The sequence below is a fragment of the Oenanthe melanoleuca genome, chromosome 26 (genome assembly GCF_029582105.1).
Source record: "Oenanthe melanoleuca isolate GR-GAL-2019-014 chromosome 26, OMel1.0, whole genome shotgun sequence".
Lineage (NCBI taxonomy): Eukaryota > Metazoa > Chordata > Aves > Passeriformes > Muscicapidae > Oenanthe > Oenanthe melanoleuca.
Window position 1 is genome coordinate 5,136,787 of NC_079359.1, and position 24,045 is coordinate 5,160,831.

The window sequence follows — 24,045 nt, forward strand, 5'->3', positions numbered from 1 at the left end:
GGTGAGATCCAGCCTCTGCTAAGTGTTGCTGCAGTTTGGAGTGTCAGTGGCCATGGGGCTCACCAGACTGGCTGCAGCCCCTTCCTCCACCTCACCCTGTCCCTGCCCTCAGCAGAGACAACAAAAGGGACCTTTAGCAGCTCCTGAACCAGCCCTGCATGGATGTGCAGAGCTGGACTTGGTCAGTGCTGACCCACTTTAACTAGGCAGGTAGGTGCAAAGATCCAGTAAAAACTTCTGCTCATTTATTCCTTCCTGCTTGCTTACTAGTAATTTTTGGTTTCATGTTGGCTTAGTTTCTCAAAAATGTTGGGGGTGAAGAGGTTACATAAACTGGTTACATGGTATATAGAGCTTGTTGTAAAGGAGGGAAGTTTGATTTTATTAATATTGAGGTTAATGAAGAGGAGAAGCAGAGCTGGTAGAAAATGTGTTTGCTAAGCACTGTCCATGCCAGGCCCTTCATTAAAAGCTTCTAATCTTTGAGGTTTACAGACTTTATCTTGGTGAGAAGACTTGGTATTTGTGATATATGAAATCTACAAAGTATAAGTGAAGGAATTTCCTGTCAAGGTCCATTTGAACTGCATTTACCCATGATAAAGATAAGTTTCCAGGCAGCAGGGAACAAAAACCCAATAATAAACCAATCCTTTGAGAAAAGAGGAGCCAGTGAGCTGTACAAGGATCAGTGTAATATCAGTCCCTGGAAAGATTCTTGGATCAGCTCATTAAACAGCTTGTCAGTATCTATAACAATAGGATAAATAGTTGCTACACAACTAGTACTGTTTTATGTGGTCTGTTCTTGATAAATCCATCTGATTTTGGTTTGACAGGAGGGCTGGCTTATTGCAAAATGAGTATTGGGTGTGATTGATCTGAATTCAGCAGGATTCCTGATAGGAATTTGCCACAGTAGTAATTTATCAGTTAAGAAGATACAGTTTTGTAATATTTTTAAGCAGGACATCAGGCTGAAAACCTGTGTGTGCAGGGATTGTCAGTGGCTTATTGTCAGACCCAATGTTCTGTTTTTGTGACAGAGCTGCATAGTGAGTACATCTGGTGTCCCAGTGATGGCACTGCAGTCTGCCTGGGGAGCAGAGCTACAGTGTTGGAAAATGGAGAAACTAAATACTGTAAATCAGGCAGAGCACTGTGTGCAGTGAGAATCCATCAAATGCATGTATGTAAACAAATTAAGGGTTGTGAACTACAATACTGACTTGTAGCTGTGTGAAGCTGTTGCAGTTACTCTGGTTTCCTTTATACCTATTTTTACCCTTTCTAGCTTTCCATTTATACTCCTTATACCCTTCCAACCTAGCCTTTAAAGATGGGGCTGAAATGCACTGCCACACTTGAGCATGGAAATCACAGATAGCACATAGAATAATGACTGCTTCAGTTAAGAGAAGTATTATGTTAAATACATTTTGGAATGAGGCTCCCTGCTTTCACAGCTGGGATTAGAGGGTTATTTTCCTCTTCCTTAAATGCATGATCTATGAAGAAAGGTAAAGGAACTGGGTATGTTCAGTGTGTGCTGGGAAAGTGAGAGGCAATTATCTCCCAACCCAGAAAAGCCTCTTAGCAGAGAGGAGGGTATTAGGAGACACTCAGTAACCATTTGTGAAGCACTCAGATGTGCTGCTGAGGGAAGTCGAAGAGCTCCTTTTGAGAAGAATTTTCAGTCTGTTTTTGTCAGGGATGCTGTCAGCACGTTTAGCCTGTCTGCAGGAGGCAGGGGGTGCTGACAGGAGCCCAGGGAATAACTTCTGCTCCACAGCTTCTAAGAACTAAAACGTCACAAATGTCTTTCTTAAGCAGACTAGTGAAATTAAATGAAGTATTTAGGACAGTTATCAGCTGCCTGAAACTTAAAATTGCAATTTTAAGCAAATTTATTGAGTTGTATGGATTTACCATACCAGAACAGCAGCTTTTCCTGGCTTTTATTTCCTCTGCTCAGCATCAAGAGAATTGTTACAAGTGTATGAATTTTGCCTTTCTCAAGAAGCTCTTGCTTTTTCTGGACAATTCTTTGCAGGAGAAGGTCTCACAGCCCCAAGGATTGTCCAGGCAGTGCTGGTGTCACTGCTGCCATTTGGTGTGTCCTGGGCTGCTGTGGGGTGAGGGCTGGGACAGCTGAAGCAATGCCTGCACATCCCTGTGGGTGAGCCCAGGGTGCCCAAAAAGGGACTGCTGGCTGCCTGTCTGCTGCTGTCTTACTCCATCCTGCATCTTTTCCACACATCTCTCCTGTTGCAACTTGAGTAATGATTTTGCATCGTAGATAAGATTTTTATATATGTATTTAAAGTTTAAATAATTTGCTTGTTATTAGCCTGCATTACAAAATTTTTTGCCCATGAGAGAAGAAAATAAGATGCCAAAACAATAAATGAAGTTTTTGTGGAGAGCACAGGGGAGAATTAATGCTCATGATTTGAGTAGGTGTGCTTTGGAATTGCCTTCTCCTTCCTGCATATGAGTCAGTCAATTGGTATGATGTCCTCCAAAAATCTTGATGATTTTTCCTGTGTAGCAGTAAAAGTTACAATACCAATATTTGGGGTTTTTTCCTTGCAGAATTTGGTGTTCATTTAGCAGAACTGACTGTGGATCCTCAGGGAGCTCTGGCCATCCGGCAGGTGAGTTTGCCTGGAACTGCAGAAACAATTTTGATGGAAATTTCCTTGTTTTTAAAAATATTCTTCTGTGTTTTCAGGTGAAAAATTGGAAGCAGCTTTCAGTTACTTTTTCTTCACTTTCTTCTACATTTCTCTAGAGTCCTTCTTTCAACATTATTCAGGTGTTATACTCTTACATTTTTTGAAAAAATATTTTTTGGACTTAATAAACCTGGTGCTGAGACAATACTGTACTGGAAATGGACACAACTTAGGAAGTGGGTGGTGGAACATCAGCAAGCAGAAGTGGGGCTTCTCTTTGCAGAAGCTTTTTCTGTGGTGTTTTCCTCCTCAGAAAGGAAGTTTTGGTTCTGTATTTCTTTAGTTACTTTGTGACCTGTATCTTGTGCCTTTCTAGAGCTGCTGCCTTGGGTCAGTGCTGTGCAGGCCATTGCTGCTCAGTGGATACCCAGCAGTTCTTTTTACTGGTGTAACTTTGTGGTTCACTTCATGGACTTTTTGCATTTTTGGCAAATCCTGATGCCCCTCTAAAAGGAGCATGATGGGACAGGAGGCTGAGCACATGGGTAAGGGGTGATCCTTGCAATGGTTCCAGGGTATGACCTTGATTCCTGACCTTTCTCCTGATACAGCTGGCGTCTGTTATTCTGAAACAGTATGTGGAAACTCACTGGTGCTCTCTGTCTGAAAAGTTTAGACCTCCAGAGACCACAGAAAGGGTAAGACTTAGTTTCACATTATCTGGTTTGAAACACTTTATCCATCAACAATATTAATTCTTTAGGCAGTTAAAGAAGTACCAGTGCCCTTGTGTATTTTGAGGATTAATGATTCAATTAAAGTTTTTTGCCATTTTCCACTTCAAAAATCTGTTTTTGGTTGCTTAAAGCAACACTGGGCTTGAGAATCTTGGGCTGCTTCCTGTAGGGAAAGTTCAGCCACAATGCTCCTGCTACTCTCAGAGCAAGACTAGAAGAAAAGCTGCTTCCTAAGTTTCACAAATACTGATTCTGGCAGTCGTTTTTGGAGATTTGCTAAATCTTCTGTTATACATCTTGGGACTTAAAGGTTATTTTCCCATGAAAAATTTTAGTTTGAAGCTGCTGGGTTTCACTAAGAATCTGTTCAGCAGGAGTATTTAACAGCTCAGATGGCCAGAGATTCCAGCCATTTCCACTCTGCCTGTTGACTGGAGCATCATTCATATCTAGAGTATGATTCATCCCATCCAGAGATAATTGCTTGAATTATGCACCAGCAGTGGCTTTTATTTTTTCCTGTCCCTTCAGGGCTGGGTGACTGCTCTTGTTTACTGAAATCTTCCAAAGTAAGCAAACATTGTCCCTGATACTGGAGCTGGGATTTCTCAGCTAACTCTGGATGTTTTCCATGTAGATCCTGTGTAGCTGCAGCTGTGAGCTATTTGCTGTGTGTGAGATGTTGCCATGTTCAAACACACCCTGCACTTTTCCCTAAAAAGGTACAGGGTGTATTGTGCAGGCGTGGTTGTGTCTCCTGGATGTTCATTTTGTAAAACCGATATTGGATCAATATCAGGATGCAGTCACAGGTCTAGATTTTTGTTTAAGTTAGATTGTGCTGCGGCTGTGGCTGTGCTCTGAGCGCTGCTGTTCCTGCAGGCCAAGGTTGCCATCAGGGAGCTGCTGCCCGGCGGGCTGCGCGAGTCCATCAGCAAGGTGCGCTCCAGCGTGGCCTACGCCGTGTCGGCCATCGCGCACTGGGACTGGCCCGAGGCCTGGCCCGAGCTCTTCAACCTGCTCATGGAGATGCTGCTCAGCGGCGACGTCAGCGCCGTGCACGGGGCCATGCGGGTGCTCACAGGTCTGTGCTCTGCCCGCTCTGCGCCTTTTCCTTGGGCCAGGCTTCTGACAGCTGCCCCAAATCGAAGGAATTGGCATTTTCTGCCTCTCTTCCCCTGGGCCTGCTGCCTGTTGCCAGCTGTGGAGTCGTGTGCTCAGCAGGTGTCATTAGAGCTGGGGAAGGAGGTGCTGTGCTGCAGGTTAGAGCTCAGCAGGGACTTTGGTTGTAACACCCTGTTTTCCAGATACCTGCAGTTTTTAGTGTGGTATTTTTGATCAGATGACCCTAGTCCAGTGAAGTGCAAATCAGCTTTTCAATACACTTAAGTGTTTTCCAATGATTCTATTGTTACTGTTCCCTACAAACTGGATTTCTTATGAGAACTTCTCTTCTTTTTCCGTTTTTTAGAATTTACCCGAGAAGTGACAGACACACAGATGCCACTTGTAGCTCCAGTTATTCTTCCAGAGATGTACAAGATTTTCACAATGGCAGAGGTATGATCTTCACAGTGAGGTTGGTATTGGATGAAATTATTTGGAATGTTTTTTAGAACAGAGACACTCCAGATTTATTTTTAAGTCGTACTGTAGTATGAGTTAGACTTAAAGAATTTTCTTGATGATACAATAGTTGATGGCAGTTAATGTTTCAACAAAAAGGTTGAAGCCAGTAAGAGAATAAAGTTAAAGCAAAAATGAAACACAATTAAAAGATAGTTAAAGGAAGTACCTCGTTCAGATGAATGTTGTGTTCCTGACGTTTAACTTTTCTCTAGGTGTACGGGATTCGCACAAGGTCACGTGCAGTGGAGATATTTACCACCTGTGCCCACATGATCTGTAACATGGAGGAGCTGGAAAAGGCAAGAATTTAACTTGACATACAACATACTTTGAATTCAAACTGAGTAAGGTTTTAAATAATTGTTAATATGGAAATGAAACACTGGAAAATGACATACTGTGTCAGCTGGAATTCAGGGGAAGAGGCTGTAATTTAATCCATGTAAAGTAGCTGACTCCCTGCTTTACATGCATGCCTTGATTGTGGGACTTGGTTTCCATAATTAAGGTAAATTTATGGTTTATCAACAGACATGCTTGTAAGAGCTCAGAAAAGGGGGGAGTGAGCATAGGGAGGAGATAGAGTATCATCCCTTTGTTTGGAAATCCTTAGTTTAGCTTCCAGCCTTCAGCTGAGTCATGTGTTCTGATCAACTGCCAGGCCTTGGGCATCTGGATTATGGGGGCCCTTGGGCAAGACTTTGGTTCCAGGCTCCTGGAGCTTCACCCCGTGCTTCAGGAGGCCTCTTGGCCTTGTGTTCCTGGTGGGGTGGGGGAAGCCAAACCCAGCCCAGTTTTGGAAGAATAGTGAGTCTTCTGTCTGACTCCAACTGAGCACATCTGCATTTTAAATGGCCTTTGACAAGTGGCTTTTCCAGCACTCCTAGATAGTAAATGGTTATTTTTAACTTTTGGGGTGTGAGGATAGGGAAGGGTGACCCTCAATCTAGTGGCTGGTCACTGCTGAGTGGCTCTCTGTGCTGTTCCCTCCCTGTTTGCACAGGGAGCAATCCAGTGCAGACTTCTGGAAAGTTCTGGTAATCACGCTGTATCTGTACTGCCATGACAAGTTATTCATGCACTGTATCATGCAGCTAGTACCAGTATCCAAGAGATAGTAGTAGCTCCCCACTCTTAATATGGAGAAGGGCTGAAAGTGTCCTTTACATTGAATACTAAACCTTTTCTATTGAAATTTTGCTTTAAAAAAAAGAAAAGATAAAGGGAATAGTTTTATAAATGCATTTCCTAATTGATTTAAACATAGGACTTCGCTGTCCCAACTATGAAGTTATGAGGAATAATCTCAATAAAATTATTTTGGTCCTGTATTACTTGCTCTGCCAAGGACTGCTTATGGAGTGTTCTGACATCTGGAAAAATACTTGCTGCATTTTCCTAGGAAGAATCATCCTGTTAATCTTCAGGCCAGCTGTTGATACTCAGCTTGTTTGGTTTGGGGGATGAAGGCTCTGCAGGGAGATAAATGCTAGCCACAGGGTTTAGGGTAATGGTGTGTGTGATGGAGCCACCCCGGGTCGGTTTTGTAGCCTAGGGGTGCTGGGGTGCAGGGCAGGATTTACTCATCAAATTAATGCTTTTCCAGGAGGGGCTGAGCACTGCTCCTGGGGCTCTCCAGACTGGATTGTCTGGATCTCTCTTGAGACTCCCAAAATGTTGAGTTGGATGTGTGTGTTTTGTGGCAGCCTGTGCTGTGGGGTTCAGCTGAGCTTAGTTCCTAACACAGAGAGCCCAAGTGATGTCTGAAACAGTTTTCATGTGATTTTGCAATATTCTGCAGTTGCCATCAGTTTGTCTTCTATTTTATACCAGAAAAGTGCAATTGCTGTTGCTTCTAGTGCTTTACCTGTCAGATGTGGGGGTTCTGTATCTGGTATTCAGCTGTGCTTGCATTGTCTGTAACCAGGGTGCTGCCAAGGTCCTGATTTTTCCTGTGGTGCAGCAGTTCACAGAAGCCTTTGTCCAGGCCCTGCAGATGCCTGATGGACCAACATCCGACAGTGGGTTTAAGATGGAAGTTTTAAAGGTGAGTTACTTAGGGCTGATTGAGTGGAGAAAGAATTGAATACCAACACATGCTCACATGTGCTGGAAAACAAACTCAAGTGGCACATCTCCCAGTATTGCTCATGGTATGAACAGTGAAGTTGAACAGTTTTGGCTCCCAGCACCATCAACAGTAAATAAATAGTTCGCCTGTACTGAAGATTCCTATGATGAGATTCATGAGCATCTGTCTGTAAAATGATCCACAGGAATCTGGTCTATAGGACCATCTGTCCTTGTCATTTGCTGATCTAATGTATCTTGGATATGTCTTGGGCATTATCATTAAATACCAGTCTTTTCTAAAGATGCTGCAGAACTCTGCTGCAGTAAAGCTGTAAAAACTTATTAAGTGCAGTTGCTTTTCTGGAACTTGTCTCTCTTTAATGCTAAATGATCTCTGAGAAAGAGAGATGGAAGGTCTTTGTACTGTCCTGGTTTCTTGGAGAAAGGACATTGGGATGGAGAGCTATGTGTGCATGGGGATGAGGGCCAGTGCAGACCCCTGTAACAGCTTGGAAAGCACTGGAGCTGTAGGGAGTGCTGCCTGCAGCATGGGAGAGCAAAGAGCCAAAAACATCAGTTGCAGAATCAAATCCAGATCTTTCATTTCCCTGCCTGTGTGCTGGGATGAGCAGCACTCAGGTCAGTGTGCTGGTTTCTGAGGATGGGCACTGAGGCCCATTCAGTTCCCAGAAGAAAGCAATAATGAAGTTACTGAAGAGAAGTGTCAAAAATTTTTCAGGATGACCAGTTTTGTGCTGAAGTAATGAAAATACATGCTGAGAGGGTGCTGTTGTGTTACACAAACCAGCAGCTCCTGAGCTCTGTGTTGTGGAACTTGGCTCAGTCCTGTTCAGTGCAGCAGTACCTGGTCTGGGCATCCTGTGGCTTCTCAGTGAGGGACTGCAGGTCTCATGCAGCACAGGAGGATTTGGATCTGAACACTCTGCTGTGTGTCATGTGGCATCAGTGGCAGCAGAGAATCACTGTGGATTGAAACTGTAAATTCAGGAGATCTGCTGCTGACAAGTGGTTTGTAGGAGGCTCTTTGTGAAGAGATGAGTGTTCTGGCTGTTGACTTAAGGCAATTCATGGTTTTGTGCTTAGGGTTTCTGAGCTGATCATAGCAATTTTCTGAGGAAAAAAGGATTCAGGTGAAAGTCTTGAATTGCTTTCACTTCCAGAGAAGTGGATTTTATTGTCATTGTAATGCAAAAGTAAGAAACCTTAGGGGATTATTTAAACCAGCTCTACAGATGAAGTCATTACAGGAACCCCTTGAAAAGCTGATGCAATGGAAGAGGGAATTGAGAGTACTTTATGGCACATTTTCAACCAGATGCAAACTCAATCCCATCTTCTTTTCCTTAATGAAGTGCTGTGTGGCAAATGACAGGAAGACTTTTTTATTTCCTTCCCTGTCACTTGAGAGCTTTGTACTCCAAGGTTTTCAGAGTTCTTGATGGAAGTCAGAGGCAGCCCTGACTAAACTGTTGTACTGTCCATGTCAGAATGTTCTGCAGGACATTGGCAGAAGCTTTGAGGAATGCTCTTGCAGTGTGCACATCTGCCTGAGCCCCTGGGACAGTTATCCTGGTTAGGGGAGTGAGAAGTTTGGACCACATCATGGGAAGCTGCTGATGGTTAATGTGTCCCAGGTTGTTCTCAGTGTAGTTCCAAGTTTTTAAGCAGTTATCAGCAGGAAATCAGGGCCTTTTATCCTTAGAGGAGATGGGACAACAGAAATATCATCAAGCATGAGGACTAGAAGGAAATACCCATGGTGTAATTTATTGTTGTATTTGATAGTTCAGCATTAATTAAATTGGTGTCTCTAAGGATGAATGAGCTGCAAGTGTGCAATTCTTGAATTCTAATTCCAGTGTTGAACATGCTACTACTGATTGTTTTGAGAGAAACAGTGGTTTAAACGTGGCAGGTGACAGATTTAAGGCAAATTTCACAATAGTGGAATACAAATTGGAATGCAGTAGTGTACTTAGTGTGTGGTAAAATATCAGGAACCAATTAACCAACAATCAAAAGCATCTTGCAGCCTTGCTGTTGTGCTTCATTTGTGCTTAGAAGCTGTTCAACACCTGTGGATCAGAGAAGTTATATTTTTCCTGATGCTGGAACAAATAACTAGCTAGAAAAAAAAATTAATCATAACCTCTTTGTTCTTGGATGGAAGATGAGGTGGTATTCCCAAGCTTATGACTAAGGTACTTCACCTGCCCCTGCTGAACTCTGACTGGCAGGCAGCTTTAGCGTGCTCTCTTGTGTGTATTTTAAGCTTTCTATCAAAAAATTTGGGAATTCCTTCTTTGTTTGAAGATGCAGACAGGAAGAGAAGCAATAAAAGGCTTTGATTGAGTGACTTGAAGGAGCAGTGCTCTGAAGAGAGAAGGATAAGGGCTTTCTTGGAGGATTAATAGGTGGTGGAGCAATTTGTGGGGATTGGCAGAGGATCTGTGAAGCAGTTCTTTGAATTCAAACAAGCAGTGGGAATTGGCAGAATGAGGGGCCAGGGATTGAAATACAGCATCTGACAGGAGAGTGCTCTGTATTTTAATGACTTGCTCTGCAGGACCATGGTGACCTTGCAAATGCAGCCTTCTATTGTTACAACTGCAGAGCCATTGGGTTGAAGAGCTCCCTTAGCACTCCAGCAGCACTTCCTGCAGAGCTGGTTGGGCCTAGAGCTCAGAGACATTTACACAGGGTTCATATGCAGTGGCATATGGAACAGGTCTGTTTGGATGCTCCTGTGGCCCTAGGCAGAGTGTTGAGTTTGCAGCAGTCCTGAAGATCAGGTTCACATCCTTTGCCAGCACCTGCATAATTTCTTTTCCCTGGAGACTTGAGCAGGTCTTTACTGTAATGCTTCCTTCTACCACCTGCCAGACTCATTCCCAAACCCACATATCTGGGTTAGTCCTGACACCTACTCATCTCCAACACTGATATTAGATTGCTGTTGTTTTTCTGGAAGGTGAATTACTGTTTTAATGTTTCTGTTAATGTAGTCAGTGCTGCAAACAAACAAACTGCACAGAGTGGTTTGTGTTGGGTAAGCACAAACAAACTGACACCTGTGTGTCTGGGAGCAGCCACCTCTCAGGCAGTTTGTGAGTGGCTGTTCTGTAACAGGTGTAACACAGCTGGAGCTGTGCCCCTGGGGAGGAGAGGGGAGAGTGAGAGCTCTCTCACTCCTGGAGGGTCCCAAAAGACTTTTGACAAGTGTCAGGGGAAGGGCTCCCCTAAGTGAGGATGATGAGCTTCATGAAAGTCCAGGCACATCCCCTGTGGAGCTGCTAAGCTGCTCCCAGAGCAGCCCCTGTGCTGGGCTGGCACAGCCACCTGTGGCTGCAGCCAAAATGGGAAGGGAGTTAATCTGGGTGGGTGTTTGCTTCTCCAGATATCCCTGGGTCTGCAGTGGATGTGTTCAGTTAGTAATGAAGCAGCAGCCTGTGTTTTGAGTGTGTTGATGGCTTTCCCTGTTTCACTTTTGACTGATACCCTTTTTGGTTCCAGGCTGTGACAGCACTTGTGAAAAGCTACCCAAAGCACATGATTTCATCAATGCAGCAGATCCTGCCCATCGTCTGGAACACCCTTACAGAAAGTGCTGCTTTATATCCTTGGTGGTGAATGGGTTTAACTGGAACTGAACAAGACAAAGTCAGTCTCACCCAGTAATGACCTGACTGCTGGAGAAGCACAGTACATGGAGTGCTCTGCCCTGCCAGACAAAACAGAATCTTTCTGTTACTTCCAGACACTCCATTAAGTTTCTTTTAGCTTAAAATGTATGCTGATTGATGCATGTGCCCTGTAGAACTGCCATGAGCTCTGCATTGTTTCTGGTACTTTTTGGTAAAAACTGTCTTCTTTGAAAGGATGCTGGTCACAGTGTGAAGACTTCAGGAGAAGAGAAGCAGCAGTACCCCTTGCTGCAGCAGAACTGCTGCACTTGTACAGAAGCTGATTTGCCATTTGAATTATCAGTGCTCCACTGTACACCTAGCTGTGTCAGAGTGTTCTGTGGTTGCATTGCCCAGTACTTGAAAACTGACAACTCAAATCTCTCCATATTTTTTTTCAGACTCCTGTTGAAATACAGTGGAAGATGTCCCTGCCCATGGCAGGGGGATTGGAACTATATGGTCTTCAAGATCCTTTTCAATCCAAACCATTTTGTGAATCTGTGAAAATACAAGGAGCTATTTGTTGGATTTTTGATGGTGTATTTCTCCCTTTTCTGTCCTGACTCCTACTACAGTCTTGCTGATATCTAAGCTGGCAAAATTTTGTTTGCAAAAGGGGGAGAGTCATGTTCTTCCTTTCCTTGTGTTTCCTCTGGTTGGATTTTCAGTTCACCATCCCCAAAGGAAACTCCTTCCTTCTTACTCTCAGCTTAGTTTTCTGCCATTTCCCAGGGCTGGTGCTTGTGGAGAAACTTGGTAGGAGCAGGGCCAACCTATGGTAGGATGTGTGATCATAGGGTGGCTCCTCTTGGGCAGCAGTGAGGTGTTGGATTAGCTCACATCCCCTGAAAAGAGTGAGTCTGGGGGTTTCTATTCTTGCAGAGTTAACATAAATGAAGTTTTGGGTTACCTTGGTGAGTTTGATCTAAGTTAATCAAATAATATTAAAGATGTGCTGAAGTGATAGGTGAGTGGTCTGTGGAAAGTGGTCTTTGAACTTGGGCAATGCACAAAGCCAGGAGCTCCTGGGGTTGTTGTCTCTGTGAAGGACAGGACTCTACACAAAATCAGAGGGTTTGTAAAGAGCAAAACCTTCCAAAGTTATCAGGAATTTTAAGACAGGAACAGATTAATTCCAAAATAGATGTTGTTCTTTAGAAAAATGCATTTCCTTAACACTGTCCACTTATGTGAGAACAGAAGTAAATTACACAGAAGAGGTGGAGGATCCTGTGGATTCTGATGGTAAGAACTTGCACTTCTATATTTGAAGAGGAATGGAGTTACTTAAATATTACTGTTAAAACAGTGACTGAAGCACTATGGGAGATTGTGCTAAAGCTGCATTTACCATGTTAGAATGGTGTCCATAACTTCTTTGCAAATTACTTGTGATTGTGATCAATGCAGCCACACAGTTTAAGTTTCCTAATCGCTCAAGTGGTGAGTTTGGCAACAATTTTGAGTTAAAAGTAGTGGTAGAAAAGAAAATCAAATAGGTTTTAGGTTATGCTTGATAAATTTTAATGAGGTGTGTGTGGTGGGAAGAGAGCAGAAAGTGATGAGGTCAGAAATCCTCCTGGGGCTGCTGCTGCACTTGCTAGTCCAGTAGAATGAATAAATATCTTCTCAGAGAAGCCAACAGTTTGTCATCCTTTTCACATCCATTTGTACCTTTTTGTATGTTGGCATATTCAGTCCTGCTCTTTTTTGTTTTTTCCACTTTGTTCAGGTGAAGTTCTGGGCTTTGAAAATCTAGTGTTCAGCATATTTGAATTTGTTCATGCCTTGTTGGAAAACAACAAATTTAAGAGCACTGTGAAAAAGGCTCTGCCAGACCTGATCTATTACATCCTGCTTTACATGCAGATCACAGAGGAGCAGGTGAGCATGTTTGTGTTGTGCAGAAAACAAAGGAAATGAGAGATTGAAACCAGCAAGTGTCCTGGGAAGAGGTTCAGTGTGTGGAAGCTGCTGTAATCTAACAGGCAGTTCCATCACTTTGCTGTGGCAGCACTAAGAGGTTCCAGAATGCCACAAGGTGGGCAGTAAATCACAGATCATGGAAGGATTTGGGTCAGAAGGGACTTTAAGGCCGATGCTGTTCCACCCACTGCCCTGGGCAGGGACAACTTCCACTGTCCTGATTGCTCCAAGCCCCATCCAGCCTGGCCTTGGACACTGTAAGTGTTGGGGCACTCACAACTTCTCTGGGCAACATATCCAGTGTCTCAGCACCCACTTGGCAAGGAGCTTCTTCTGTAATTTAAACATACCATGTGTCAGTTTAAAATTGTTGCCCCCTGTCCTGGGGCCCTGGTAAAAGGGCTTTATTTAAGGCAATTACATGGTCTTCCTGGAATCTTCTCCAGGCTGAACAACCTCAGCTCTTTCAGGCTTTCTTCCTTCATCCTTCCATGGTGCATTGTGCTGTGAAAATGAGGGTTATCATGCTGAAAGCTTTCTGTGAGAGCAAACATGTTGTGCTGGTAGGGTGAAATAACTTGTACTGAAATTCTGCATAGCTCCTGGCCTCTCAAGCGTGACAGTCATCATCTTTTAGTTTATATAGACATGCATGAAAACAAGCACTCTATTAAAAGATTTATTTCTCCCATTCCTCATCTAAAAATAAGCTGTGCAGCATTGATTCCAGGTCAGTCATTAGTTCTGTCAAACTGTGATCTCAAATGAGGGACAGAAGAGCAAGATGAGCTCAGAGCAAAGAGTTTCTTCTTTTCAAAGGTTTCTCCAATGGAATAGAAGAAAAATCAATTGATGATGAAGACTTCCTATGACAGAGAAAATTTCTGAAAGTAGTTTTCCAAAACAGTTTGCAGGGAACAGAAAATCTGTCTTTTACCCATGATGTCCTGAATTCTCAGCTGCCCTGTCCTTTTTGTCTCCTCTAGATAAAAGTTTGGACTGCAAATCCACAGCAGTTTGTGGAGGATGAAGATGATGATACATTTTCCTACACAGTGAGAATTGCTGCTCAGGATCTGCTGCTGGTATGAAATGAGTTCCACATCTAGATACTGAAATAGTAATAAAAAGTATCAAACTTGCCTTCAGGGAGGGCATTTAGAGAAAAGGCCAACTTTTAACAGTCCATAGAAATGAGTGTTACTATTTCCTTGTGCACAGGCTGTGGCTGCTGATTTCCAGAACGAGAGTGCAACTGCCCTGGCTGCAGCAGCTACCAGGCACTTGCAGGAGGCTGAGCAGGCAAAGAGCAGCGGCGCCGAGCACTGGTGAGGGGCTGGGCTGGGGTCACCCACTGCAGCCCTGCATGCACCCTGCTGTGATCACATGGCATTTCTGACACTGCCACTGATGGATTGGAGAGCTCTCTTTAGAAGAAGCAGAAGAAAGTACAGCAGTTCTTGAGCCAGATGGTGAAATCTTTGTGTGGAGTACTTTGGGCAGTTCCTAGCACAAGCTATCTGTGCCAAGGCTTCCTCCCTTCAGAGCTTGATGTTCTTTAAAACATCTTATGGGAAATTATAATTATTTATACAAAATCAGAAGAGAAATTGGCAATATTTTGTGTTCAGTTAATTGGGATAATTAAGCATATATATATATATATGGAGCATATATATATATATATGTGTATAAAAATATTTTGTTTTACTTGATGTCAAGAAGAGTGGTGTTGTATGCAGATGTATGTGTTCAATTTTAGAACTTCAGAGTTGCAGTTTTTAATATTATTTGGGGATAGAAGAAGAAAACTCCACTGCAGGAGTACCTGGTTGCTGGTCCACAGCAACTCTCTCCTGGTTTTACAGTGTATTGGTTTAGTGTTTATGTTTATTTTGAATGTTAGTGTCAGAGTAGCCCCTAGGATAATGAGCAGCAACAGAATGGCTGCAAAATCAGATATTAGGCCTCAGTTGTGAGAAGTTGTAAAGTAGATTCTTGTCTTCACAAATCAAACAAGGAGAAGTGTATTTGCACATAATTCTATATCATTATAATTAACAAAATGTTAATGCAAAATTAGATGTTTTTAAACCTTTAATGTACTGGGTATTCCAGTGCTTCTGCACATAAATTATGAAGGCATGGCTGGAACACAAGCTTTCATGGAAGAGGTTTTTTTTTATTATAAGAACAAAACTGGTACAAGTAACAACTATTCTGCCAATACTTTAGTAAGTGACTGAGAATGCTGCCCATTCTGAGGGAGTTTCCAAGCCCTCATCTTGCAGTTTGTGAATGTTAATCTCTTTGAAGGCTTTTTTAAATTCCCTTTTGGGATCAAGGAAATAGTTATTGTAGCTTAGACCAAAATTTACTTATGACTTCACTTCAGAATATATATTTATTTCTTGAGTAATGATGGAGGAAAAAGTCTAAGGCATCTGAACTATTTTGCAGGTGGAAAATCCATGAAGCCTGTATGCTGGCCCTGGGCTCAGTCAAGTCTATAATTACAGACAGTGTGAAGAATGGGAGAATACACTTTGATATGCATGGCTTCCTGACAAATGTGGTCCTGGCAGATCTCAACCTTTCAGGTATGTGGGACCCTGCATCCCAGGGAATAACTGCTGGGTGCCAGACACTGGGAGTCTCTGAAGAATCAGCCAGGTTGATGTGTGCATGAGGTATGGGAAATGCACCTGTGCACCTTGCTTATGTGAAAAAAGTAAATCTCATGAGTTTCCTTCTGCTCCTGGTTCCAGTGTAAGTCCTTCCATGTGGGAATGTGCTTTCAGCTGGATCTTGTGTCTGGCTGGATGCATGAGCCTGTAGGGCTCGGGGAGCTGGATGGAAAATAGCTGTTCTGATGTCTTGTGTCTGTTCCTGGAACAGTCACCAGCAGTGACTGTTTAACTGCCTTCAGGATTCCTACTGCACCATGTCATCCCATTTGTTTTGTGCTGAGGCTGACACTAGTTGTAGCACATGAATTCAAATAATGCTCCTGGCTAAATGGGATTCTCTTATTGGGAACTCAGCAGGATTTTGCTCTCTGTGTTATAGTACATCAGTGTGCAAGAAAACCAGAGGAATTGTTGGAAGTCAGACCTCAAAAGTCCTTGCAAATTAAAATTTTAAAAGTTAAAGGCAATGTGAGCATCATTGATGAGTCCACATTGAGTTGTCAGTGTAGAAAAAGCTGATTCCTGGGTTCCTTTTTCATTCCTTTTTCATCAAAGAAACACTTCTTTAGCCCATTACAAAGAAGAATTCTTTTCTTTATGTTAATGCTGGGTGGAGAATTAGTGTGCAAAGTGCATAGTGTGCAATGCATGTAAGAAACCAACCTCAGCAATTTACATATATTTACATTCATTTACATGTGTGGCATTGGGTTATAAATGAGCTGCTGTGCTCTAGAAGGGCTCCAGGAGTCTGTGTTGATGGCTCTCCAAGGATATCCATTTAATGGTCAGTAGTGGTACAGGCAATGAAATGTTGTGTTTTATGATATTGACTTAAAAAGCAAAGCTCTTCTCTTGCACACAGTGTTTTATGTCCTCATCTTAAAATTAGTACTTGCAGGAGCATAAATAATGGCAGTAAAGATGCTGAGGAACAGAGAGCATCATCACTTTGAGGCCAGCCTAGATAGGTAAGGACATTAATAGTTTGAAAAGGCAGCAGGATTAAGTGTGATAAAGATATATCATACCTTGGTGAGTGCAGGCAGGTGAGTGGATAATTAATGTCCCCTGCTTCTGTGGTGCTGGTGAACCACAGAATTCTGTTCTGTCACTGCAGGGTTAGCTGCAAACTAGTAATGTAATCTGTGAAAGGTCCCTGGGTATGAGCTCTGTTACTCTAATTCTTCTCTCTAGGATGCTGCTGTTTTCTTCAGTTGGGGACAGAATATTGAACTGGATAAATGGGAAGTACTGGAAAAGCCTCTGTTCTCTTCCTTTGCTTTTGTTCAGTGATAAACAAATTCAAGTGTAAATAGTTAAAGGAAGTTTTTTAATAAAGGAAAAATTATTCTTTGAAATAACTAAAAAAATAAACTGGATTCTGCCCATGAACAAAAATTCTTTGTATGCTGGCACATGCAAAGTCTTGTGTGTCATATTTCAGTGTTTTTGTGTTGGGATGACAAGATTTTAAATAATGGATGGAAGCAGCTGTGATTTTACACTGAAAGCACAGAGGTTTTCTGTTTTGCAGCAGTGTCTCCTTTCCTCCTGGGCCGGGCTCTGTGGGCTGCCAGCCGTTTCACCGTGGCCATGTCTCCAGAGCTCATCCAGCAGTTCCTGCAAGCCACTGTCAGTGGGTTGCATGAAACCCAGCCCCCCTCTGTCAGGATCTCTGCAGTCAGAGCCATCTGGGGGTAAGCAGCCCTGGGCTATTCCACAGCCCCAGGGACAGGGGTATCAATCACACTCATTAACTGCTTTGTTAAAATAGCTTTTCTGTTTGGGTTGTGGGAGGCTTTGCTTTCAATGAAATAGACTTCAGCTTAAAAAGTATAAGCAAGCAGGTTAAAAATAGAATAACTCTAATGAGGAATATGGAATTGAGATGCAAGGTTGGCTACAGTACAATAAAGTGTTGTGATGGATATGGTCACAGGGAGGAACAGCACTAGGTAGTGTTGGAAAGCACAAGGATGAAACCCAAATTATTCCTGTTTGGTCATAAGGGTGACTGACATCATACAGGCCTACAGCAATAAGGAGTGTTTGGGGTTTGATTTTCTTACCCCATTTTTGTCAGAAGGAAATCTCTGCTGTACTCATTCTAAAGTAAAAAATGAAGATTAGTGTAAAATCAAAGAAAACAGTCACCAAAAAATCTGCTGAAACCTAACTGTTCACCACTTCCAAATAACACTTACTTGCACTGAAATGTTAATGAATAAATAAAGTCAGATATTTATGACTTAGTTATCTCTGAAATTGCCCCCAGCTCTCTTGTAGAACATGGTAACGAAACACTTCGTAAGCAGTGTCTGTCCTGGACTTTTCCTTTTCTCTATTGATGGGCAGTTCTTAAGAGAGATCTGTCACTGAGGGGCAGTAGAAGCTTCTAACATGATTTGGCTCAACTCTGCTCTGTGTGGAATGTGGAGGGAAGGTTTCTGCTGCGAGTTTTCCTCCTCCTCCCTGCTGAGCTGCTGGGAGGTCAAGCAGTAGTGGACTGAAGGAGAGAAGTCCTAGAGGAGTTCACTTAAGGAATAAGGATGGACAGGATGGAACAACCCCTTATGTATGATTTAGAATGCAATATATTTAAGTTAGTTCAGTATATTAGGAATGTATTTTTGTATCACAAATCTCTCATCTAGCTACTGTGACCAGCTGAAGATCTCCGAGAGCACCCATGTGTTGCAGCCTTTCCTTCCCAGCATTCTTGATGGCCTGATCCACTTGGCAACTCAGTTCAGCTCTGAGGTGCTGAACCTGGTGATGGAGACACTGTGCATTGTGTGCACGGTGGACCCAGCGTTTACAGCCAGCATGGAGAACAAGATCTGCCCCTTCACCATTGCAATATTCCTCAAGTACAGCAACGGTATGCATTCCACTTACACTCCCAAAGCACACTTGGTTTTGCTGTTCAATCCTGCTGCTGAAAACTTAACAGTGGTCACTGAATGAGCATTGATTCCTGTGGTAAAGGTAGAGGGGAAACTTGCTGCTTTGCCCAGCCAAAACAGTGGTGGCAAAGATTGAGATATGTGTGTGTTTTAGTAAATGGTGCTTTCTCTCTCCAGATCCTGTTGTTGCTTCTCTTGCCCAGGATATTTTTAAGGAGCTAGCTCAAATAGAAGCCTGCCAGGGTCCAATGCAGATGAGGCTGATCCCAACCCTTGTCAGCATCATGCAGGCCCCAGCTGACAAGATCCCAGCGGGGCTGTGTGCAGTAAGTGCTTCAGTGGGGCAGGGCTGTGCTGGAGATGTTCCCTGTTCTGTAACACCTGGGGTGGCTGCTCTGCAGGGCAGAAGGGTTGCTGTGCATGTGCTTTGGAGCAGTGGCTTCAGTCACTGGGGGAGGTTTCCCTGGGGAGAAGAGGCAAACTGTGGGTGCAGGAAGATGCTTCCAAAAGTTTGCTTTAAACTGCTCCTCTGGCCATCTTCCAGTCTCCACAGTATCAGTCAGCCTCAGTCATTTTGCTGTGACATTGCCATCTTTCAGCAGGAGCAGTGTTCTCCCAGCAGACTACACAACTTTTCCTTGCACTTCTTCCTAAGGCTTTTTCTGATTTATTCATCACATATTTATGAATTGGAGATAAATTATACAAGTGCCCTAATAAAACATGAAGCATTGACTGTGTAGAATGGTTGTATGGAATTAAACCCATAAACATCCATATCAATATGCATATAATTTGTTAATTAGTACAACTGTAACAATTGCTTATGGGTAATTAAAATAAATTTAAATCAATATAACCAAAATGGAGCAGGTCAGCTAGACCAATTCTCTGGCTGTTTAGATTAGCATGCATCTGTTTGCCATGTTTGAGTGGTGACACTGCTCTTAATATAGGAACTGTCTTGGGAATTTCTACAGCTCACACCAGTGGTGCTTGGGTGTGTGACTCCGGGGTCCTCACATTTAAAAATTATTCTAGACTGTGAGTTCAGGGTGTGGTTGCTGCAGTGGCCATATCCCTGCAGTTCAGACCTTTGATGTTTGCAGCAGGGGTGGGTAGTGCTGACTTCAAGTTCTGTGGCTGCTGCTGTGAGAGTTTGTGCTTTCCTTTCAGACTTCTATTGATATACTGACCACAGTTGTGAGGAATACAAAACCCCCTCTGTCCCAGCTCCTCATCTGCCAGGCATTCCCTGCAGTGGCACAGTGCAGCCTGAACACAGATGACAATGCTACTATGCAGGTACCCCTGTGGGGAGGGGGAGGCAGGGGACACTGAGGGGTGGGGGGAGTATTGCAGGGCTGTTCCAGTCCAAGAGAGATGACACAGTCTTTGAGGAAGCCCAGGCTGTGCTTGCCAGTTGCTATATCAGCTGCCCCTCAGAGCCTCTGCCACCTCCAGTTTACCATAAAAGTGCTGTTGTTCAGGGCCTGCAGTGACTTTTCCTGATCATTACTGAATGTGAAGAACTACAGTGAGAAGGCAGCAGCCTGGATGTTTTTTCTATTTTAGTGCACTGGAGCATGTTACAAAAACCTACCAACCAAAGCCCAGTAACACCAAAAAACCCAAACCCATGCAACCCAACAAACCTGTCCCCATAACATTTATGATACCTGGTAATGGTGGGGCTGTCTTTAGGAACATCCACAGGCACAGGACAGCAAAAGCCCTCCCAGCCCTCCTCCTCTAGCAGCTTTCTGCTGTTCATTTAGGAGGGAGGGGGAAGGCAAAACTCTTTCTGATTGAGCCAGCTGTGGGATGGAGGGAAAGCAGGGAATCATCTCCAGCATCTGTACTGCCTGAGCTGTGCTTGCTGGCAGGCTTGGCTATGGCCTGGTGTCTTTGGAGTATCTAGCAAGGAGGAAAAAGCATCAGAGGCTAGAAGTGCAGGGAGCCTTTTCATTCCAGCTCATAGCTGGCATATGAGTAACAAGGGTGGTTTCATTCCTTATGTAAGGAGTTCCAGAGTGGCAGCTACTCTTTGCCATGTGAATACAGACCATGGGAATATGGTCTTTGCCTAAACAACAGATCAGTAAGAATAAGCTGGAGTCCAGCAGGGAGAGATTGCAGACCTGTACATTGGTTGCTTTGCTGGATCTTTGTGCTTAGAAGAATTCAAAAGGGCTGCAGCTTAGCTGCTGACTTGTTTTGTTCACATCACATTTCTCTGTCTTGATCTCTCACTTGTTAAAAACTCTTTGAATTTCTTTAGGTACCAAGATTGGCACAAAACTGCCGCTACTTGAGCTTGTGGTTGTATTCATTAATTATCTTGATTGCTGCTGATTGGGCAGTGAGGAGTAGTGTATTTGATAATGAGCTGGCATCTGTCGAACTTACTCGTAAATCTTTTCCAGGTGCCACCAGTTTTCCCCTTGTTTTCCTGTGGTTGAGGGTGGTTTGGGCTGCTGGGGGGATGTCTCCCTGCCCTCAGCCCTGCCTGTCTCTGCAGAACGGCGGCGAGTGCCTGCGCGCCTACGTGTCGGTGGCGCTGGAGCAGATCGCGCAGTGGCACGACGAGCAGGGCCACAACGGGCTCTGGTACGTGATGCAGGTGGTGAGCCAGCTGCTGGACCCACGCACCTCCGAGTTCACCGCTGCCTTCGTGGGCAGGCTGGTCTCCACTTTAATCTCAAAAGCTGGGAGTGAGCTGGGAGAGAATCTGGACCAGATCCTGAGAGCCATCCTGAGTAAAATGCAGCAAGCAGAGACGCTCAGTGTGATGCAGGTGAGCAGGCTCGGCACCCAGGAGAGTGAGGAGAAGCACCAGGAGAAGAAACTGTCAAGATTTTCTTTCATTTTGTGCCTGTTTATTTATGGCTCGTGCAGTTGGAGGATCTGTGTATCCTCTTGAAGCGGTCAGGAAAATGCTTACTCTGGTCAGAGAATCATGGAGTCTCCTGAGTTAGAAGGGACCCAAAGGAATCATTGAGTCCAGCTCCTGGCCCTGCACAGGATACCCCAACAGTCCTTGAGCTCTGGCAGCCTTGGGGGTGTGACCGTTCCCTGGGGAGCCTGTTCAGTGCCTGACCACCCTCTGGGAGAAGAACCTTTTCCTAATACCCAAACTAGCCCTCCTGTGACACAGCTCCATGCTGTTCCTCAAGCATTTTGTCAGGTTACAGGGTAAGCAAGATTCTCCTGGATAAGCTGTAATGCACCTTCAGTAGTCACTCATTCTCTTGTACTTGCAAGCCCTCTTTGGAGGGAGAGGAGTTGCCTCAGTAGGAAATTATGGCAAAGGCAGAATGTCTTTTTGAGTGGATTTCTTCTGTATTCCAAGGATAAATGCCTGAGACTTGAGACAAGATGAGCTTTTAGTGGATGGGAGGCATAGTTGGCCTGAGTGAGGTGAGAGATCAGACAAAGAACATTGCCATCTCTTGTAGCCTTGACCTACTTGTAGTGACAAAGTTTTCTGGGGTGATTTTTTTCCCAGTGGTCTTCATTCTCTTTCCTGTCTTTTTTGTCTGTGCCCTCAGTATAAAACAGCTCGTGCTGACTGCCCTGGTTCCTTGGTAGCAGCTGGGGGAAGATATTTTGCTGGCTCTGCTGAGCAAGATCCCATCTCTGCCACCAGTGCAGCACTCAGCTGAGATTCCCTCTGCTCTAACCATTTTATCTTATTTCTCTGATTTTTGAATGTGCATTTTTCAAGACAGCATATGGTCCCACAATGGCCATTTCAATGTCAGCAGATCTCACCTGCTTTAGGATTTTTTACCCCTGGATATAACTGTATGGAATGGCTCTCACTTTGTTGGTTTTGGATTTAAAAGATATAGAAGTTTAAATCTGAAGCTGTCCCATGCAGCCAAGCATTTTGCAATGCTGGATCTCCTCCCTGGATTAGCCTGGAAGATGGAAATAGGCAGCTTGTCCCTGAGGAAGGCTACAGAGATGCCCTCAGACTGGGAGACTGACGTTTAGACATACACAGCAGATGTTTCTGCCCCTTGTCTTTAGGAGTCAGATTGTAAAACTGCATGTTGTAACAAAACCTTTTCAAAAGTTGCAGTTCTTTCCCTAAAATCATGTTCAAAATGCATTCAGAATTGGGAAGGTGCTGCTGAGTGATGATGTGATGGTGTCTCAGTAGCTCAGTGTTTTGCAGCTAGTTGTACTTTCCCTTCCCCTCCTGGGGTTGGTGAGCACACCTTCACGGCTGCAGGGAGCTTCAGCTTCCTTCAGTTAGCACAGCCTCACTCCAGCTCCTTAAATATTTGATAAAACATTTCCAGCTGTTGAATTACATACAGCTAACATTGCCTTTCTCCTCCTGCAGTCCCTGATCATGGTGTTTGCTCACTTGGTTCACTCCCAGCTGGAGCCACTGCTGGAATTCCTGTGCAGCCTGCCTGGCCCTACGGGCAAGCCTGCCTTGGAGTTCGTGATGGCCGAGTGGATGAGCCGGCAGCACCTCTTCTACGGGCAGTATGAAGGCAAAGTCAGGTGGGACCCACAGGTCCTCCCTCTGAGCTCCCTCACCCACTGCCGTGGAGCTGGCTCAGATGGGAGCATGTGTGCCACTGTTGGGCAGAATTGCTGCTCCCTGTGCTGTCAGTTCTGCTCAGGAGAGCTGTGGTAACTGGAGCAAGCTCTGATCTTCCTCATCAGTGCTCCTGCTGCCTCTTGCTCCTGTGCTGGAACAGAGACAGGGGGAAGGGGGTGTCTCCTGCAAGTATGGGGCTGCTTTTGGAATTGAACTGTGAATGTGATGAAAAGAGCTTCCACACATGGAATTGCCTTTGTAGACTACTGTAGAGTTCCAGGGTGTCACAGAGGGTTTTCTAAGAGAATTTGGTGATTTCTTGTTGATTTATTTATCTACTGAAAGTCAATCAAGAAAATAATTTTAACAGTGTTCTCTCCCTTTTGCTGTAGGAGCATGTTTGTGTTGTGGTGGAGGCTGAGTGCTGTATTCCAAAGCATGGGATTTAAATTTTGTCACAGCTGCTGTATTAGATTCTTCTGGAATCATGAAGCCTCACAGACCACTCTTAGGGATCTCACCAGCTATTAACTCACTTCTTAGTGTGTGTTATTATGTCATTGTTATGGGCAGTCAAATAGACTGTGAAATAAATGAGAAAAAGCAGGTTCAAAATGGAAGTTAGTGAATAATCTTGAAGGACAAGCAGCAGATTTGGGGATCCAGTGCTCTTTTTGGTCACACTTTATTGATTTCATCACTAAGCCTGGTGGTTTATCCCCAGTTTTGACAGTGCAGGCCTATCTGCAGGGTCTCTTGAGGGTTATGGTACATGGAAAAGCCAAGGCTGACCAGAAGTACCAGGTTAAAAGTGGTTATTTAGAGCTGTGTTGTCCAAGATGAGAAATGTTTGTGTACAGGTGGTGTTGCAGGGCTCCACACTGTATTAAACACTTGGATTTGGTTGATTGTGGTGACATTTGCCATGCATTAGTAAATACTTGGTGTTTCTGTGTCCTGAGGAAAAGCAGGGCCTGCTCTGAAGAGCCTCTTGTTCAGGGTTAGTAGAACCCTGAAGGCAGCTGACCCCTCCTGTGTGCACAGCCCCCATCCACTGGGGGCAGGTTGAAGAAGTGGCTGTTGGGTCTTGATGAAATTATGGGAAAACTTTGGGCAGCTTGGGGCAGCAGGTAAG

General features: G+C 44.1%; 1 protein-coding gene across 2 annotated transcripts in view; it reads left to right on the plus strand.

Annotated features, from left to right (window-relative positions):
• The window catches only part of IPO9 (importin 9), a 34,683-nt gene that overhangs the window by 5,222 nt on the left and 5,416 nt on the right, over window positions 1-24,045 (plus strand). The window contains exons 2-19 of one of the 2 annotated variants that reach the window (XM_056511420.1): window positions 2,596-2,657; window positions 3,290-3,376; window positions 4,298-4,499; window positions 4,887-4,975; window positions 5,257-5,343; window positions 6,972-7,091; window positions 10,652-10,752; window positions 12,011-12,069; window positions 12,557-12,708; window positions 13,737-13,835; window positions 13,972-14,078; window positions 15,211-15,350; window positions 16,981-17,140; window positions 18,098-18,324; window positions 18,527-18,675; window positions 19,526-19,654; window positions 20,871-21,146; window positions 22,704-22,870. In XM_056511420.1, the coding sequence (XP_056367395.1) occupies window positions 2,596-2,657; window positions 3,290-3,376; window positions 4,298-4,499; window positions 4,887-4,975; window positions 5,257-5,343; window positions 6,972-7,091; window positions 10,652-10,752; window positions 12,011-12,069; window positions 12,557-12,708; window positions 13,737-13,835; window positions 13,972-14,078; window positions 15,211-15,350; window positions 16,981-17,140; window positions 18,098-18,324; window positions 18,527-18,675; window positions 19,526-19,654; window positions 20,871-21,146; window positions 22,704-22,870 (2,413 nt within the window). Of the gene's footprint in view, window positions 1-2,595; window positions 2,658-3,289; window positions 3,377-4,297; window positions 4,500-4,886; window positions 4,976-5,256; window positions 5,344-6,971; window positions 7,092-10,651; window positions 10,753-12,010; window positions 12,070-12,556; window positions 12,709-13,736; window positions 13,836-13,971; window positions 14,079-15,210; window positions 15,351-16,977; window positions 17,141-18,097; window positions 18,325-18,526; window positions 18,676-19,525; window positions 19,655-20,870; window positions 21,147-22,703; window positions 22,871-24,045 lie in introns of both variants that reach the window. The other variant, XM_056511419.1, reaches the window with a different exon arrangement.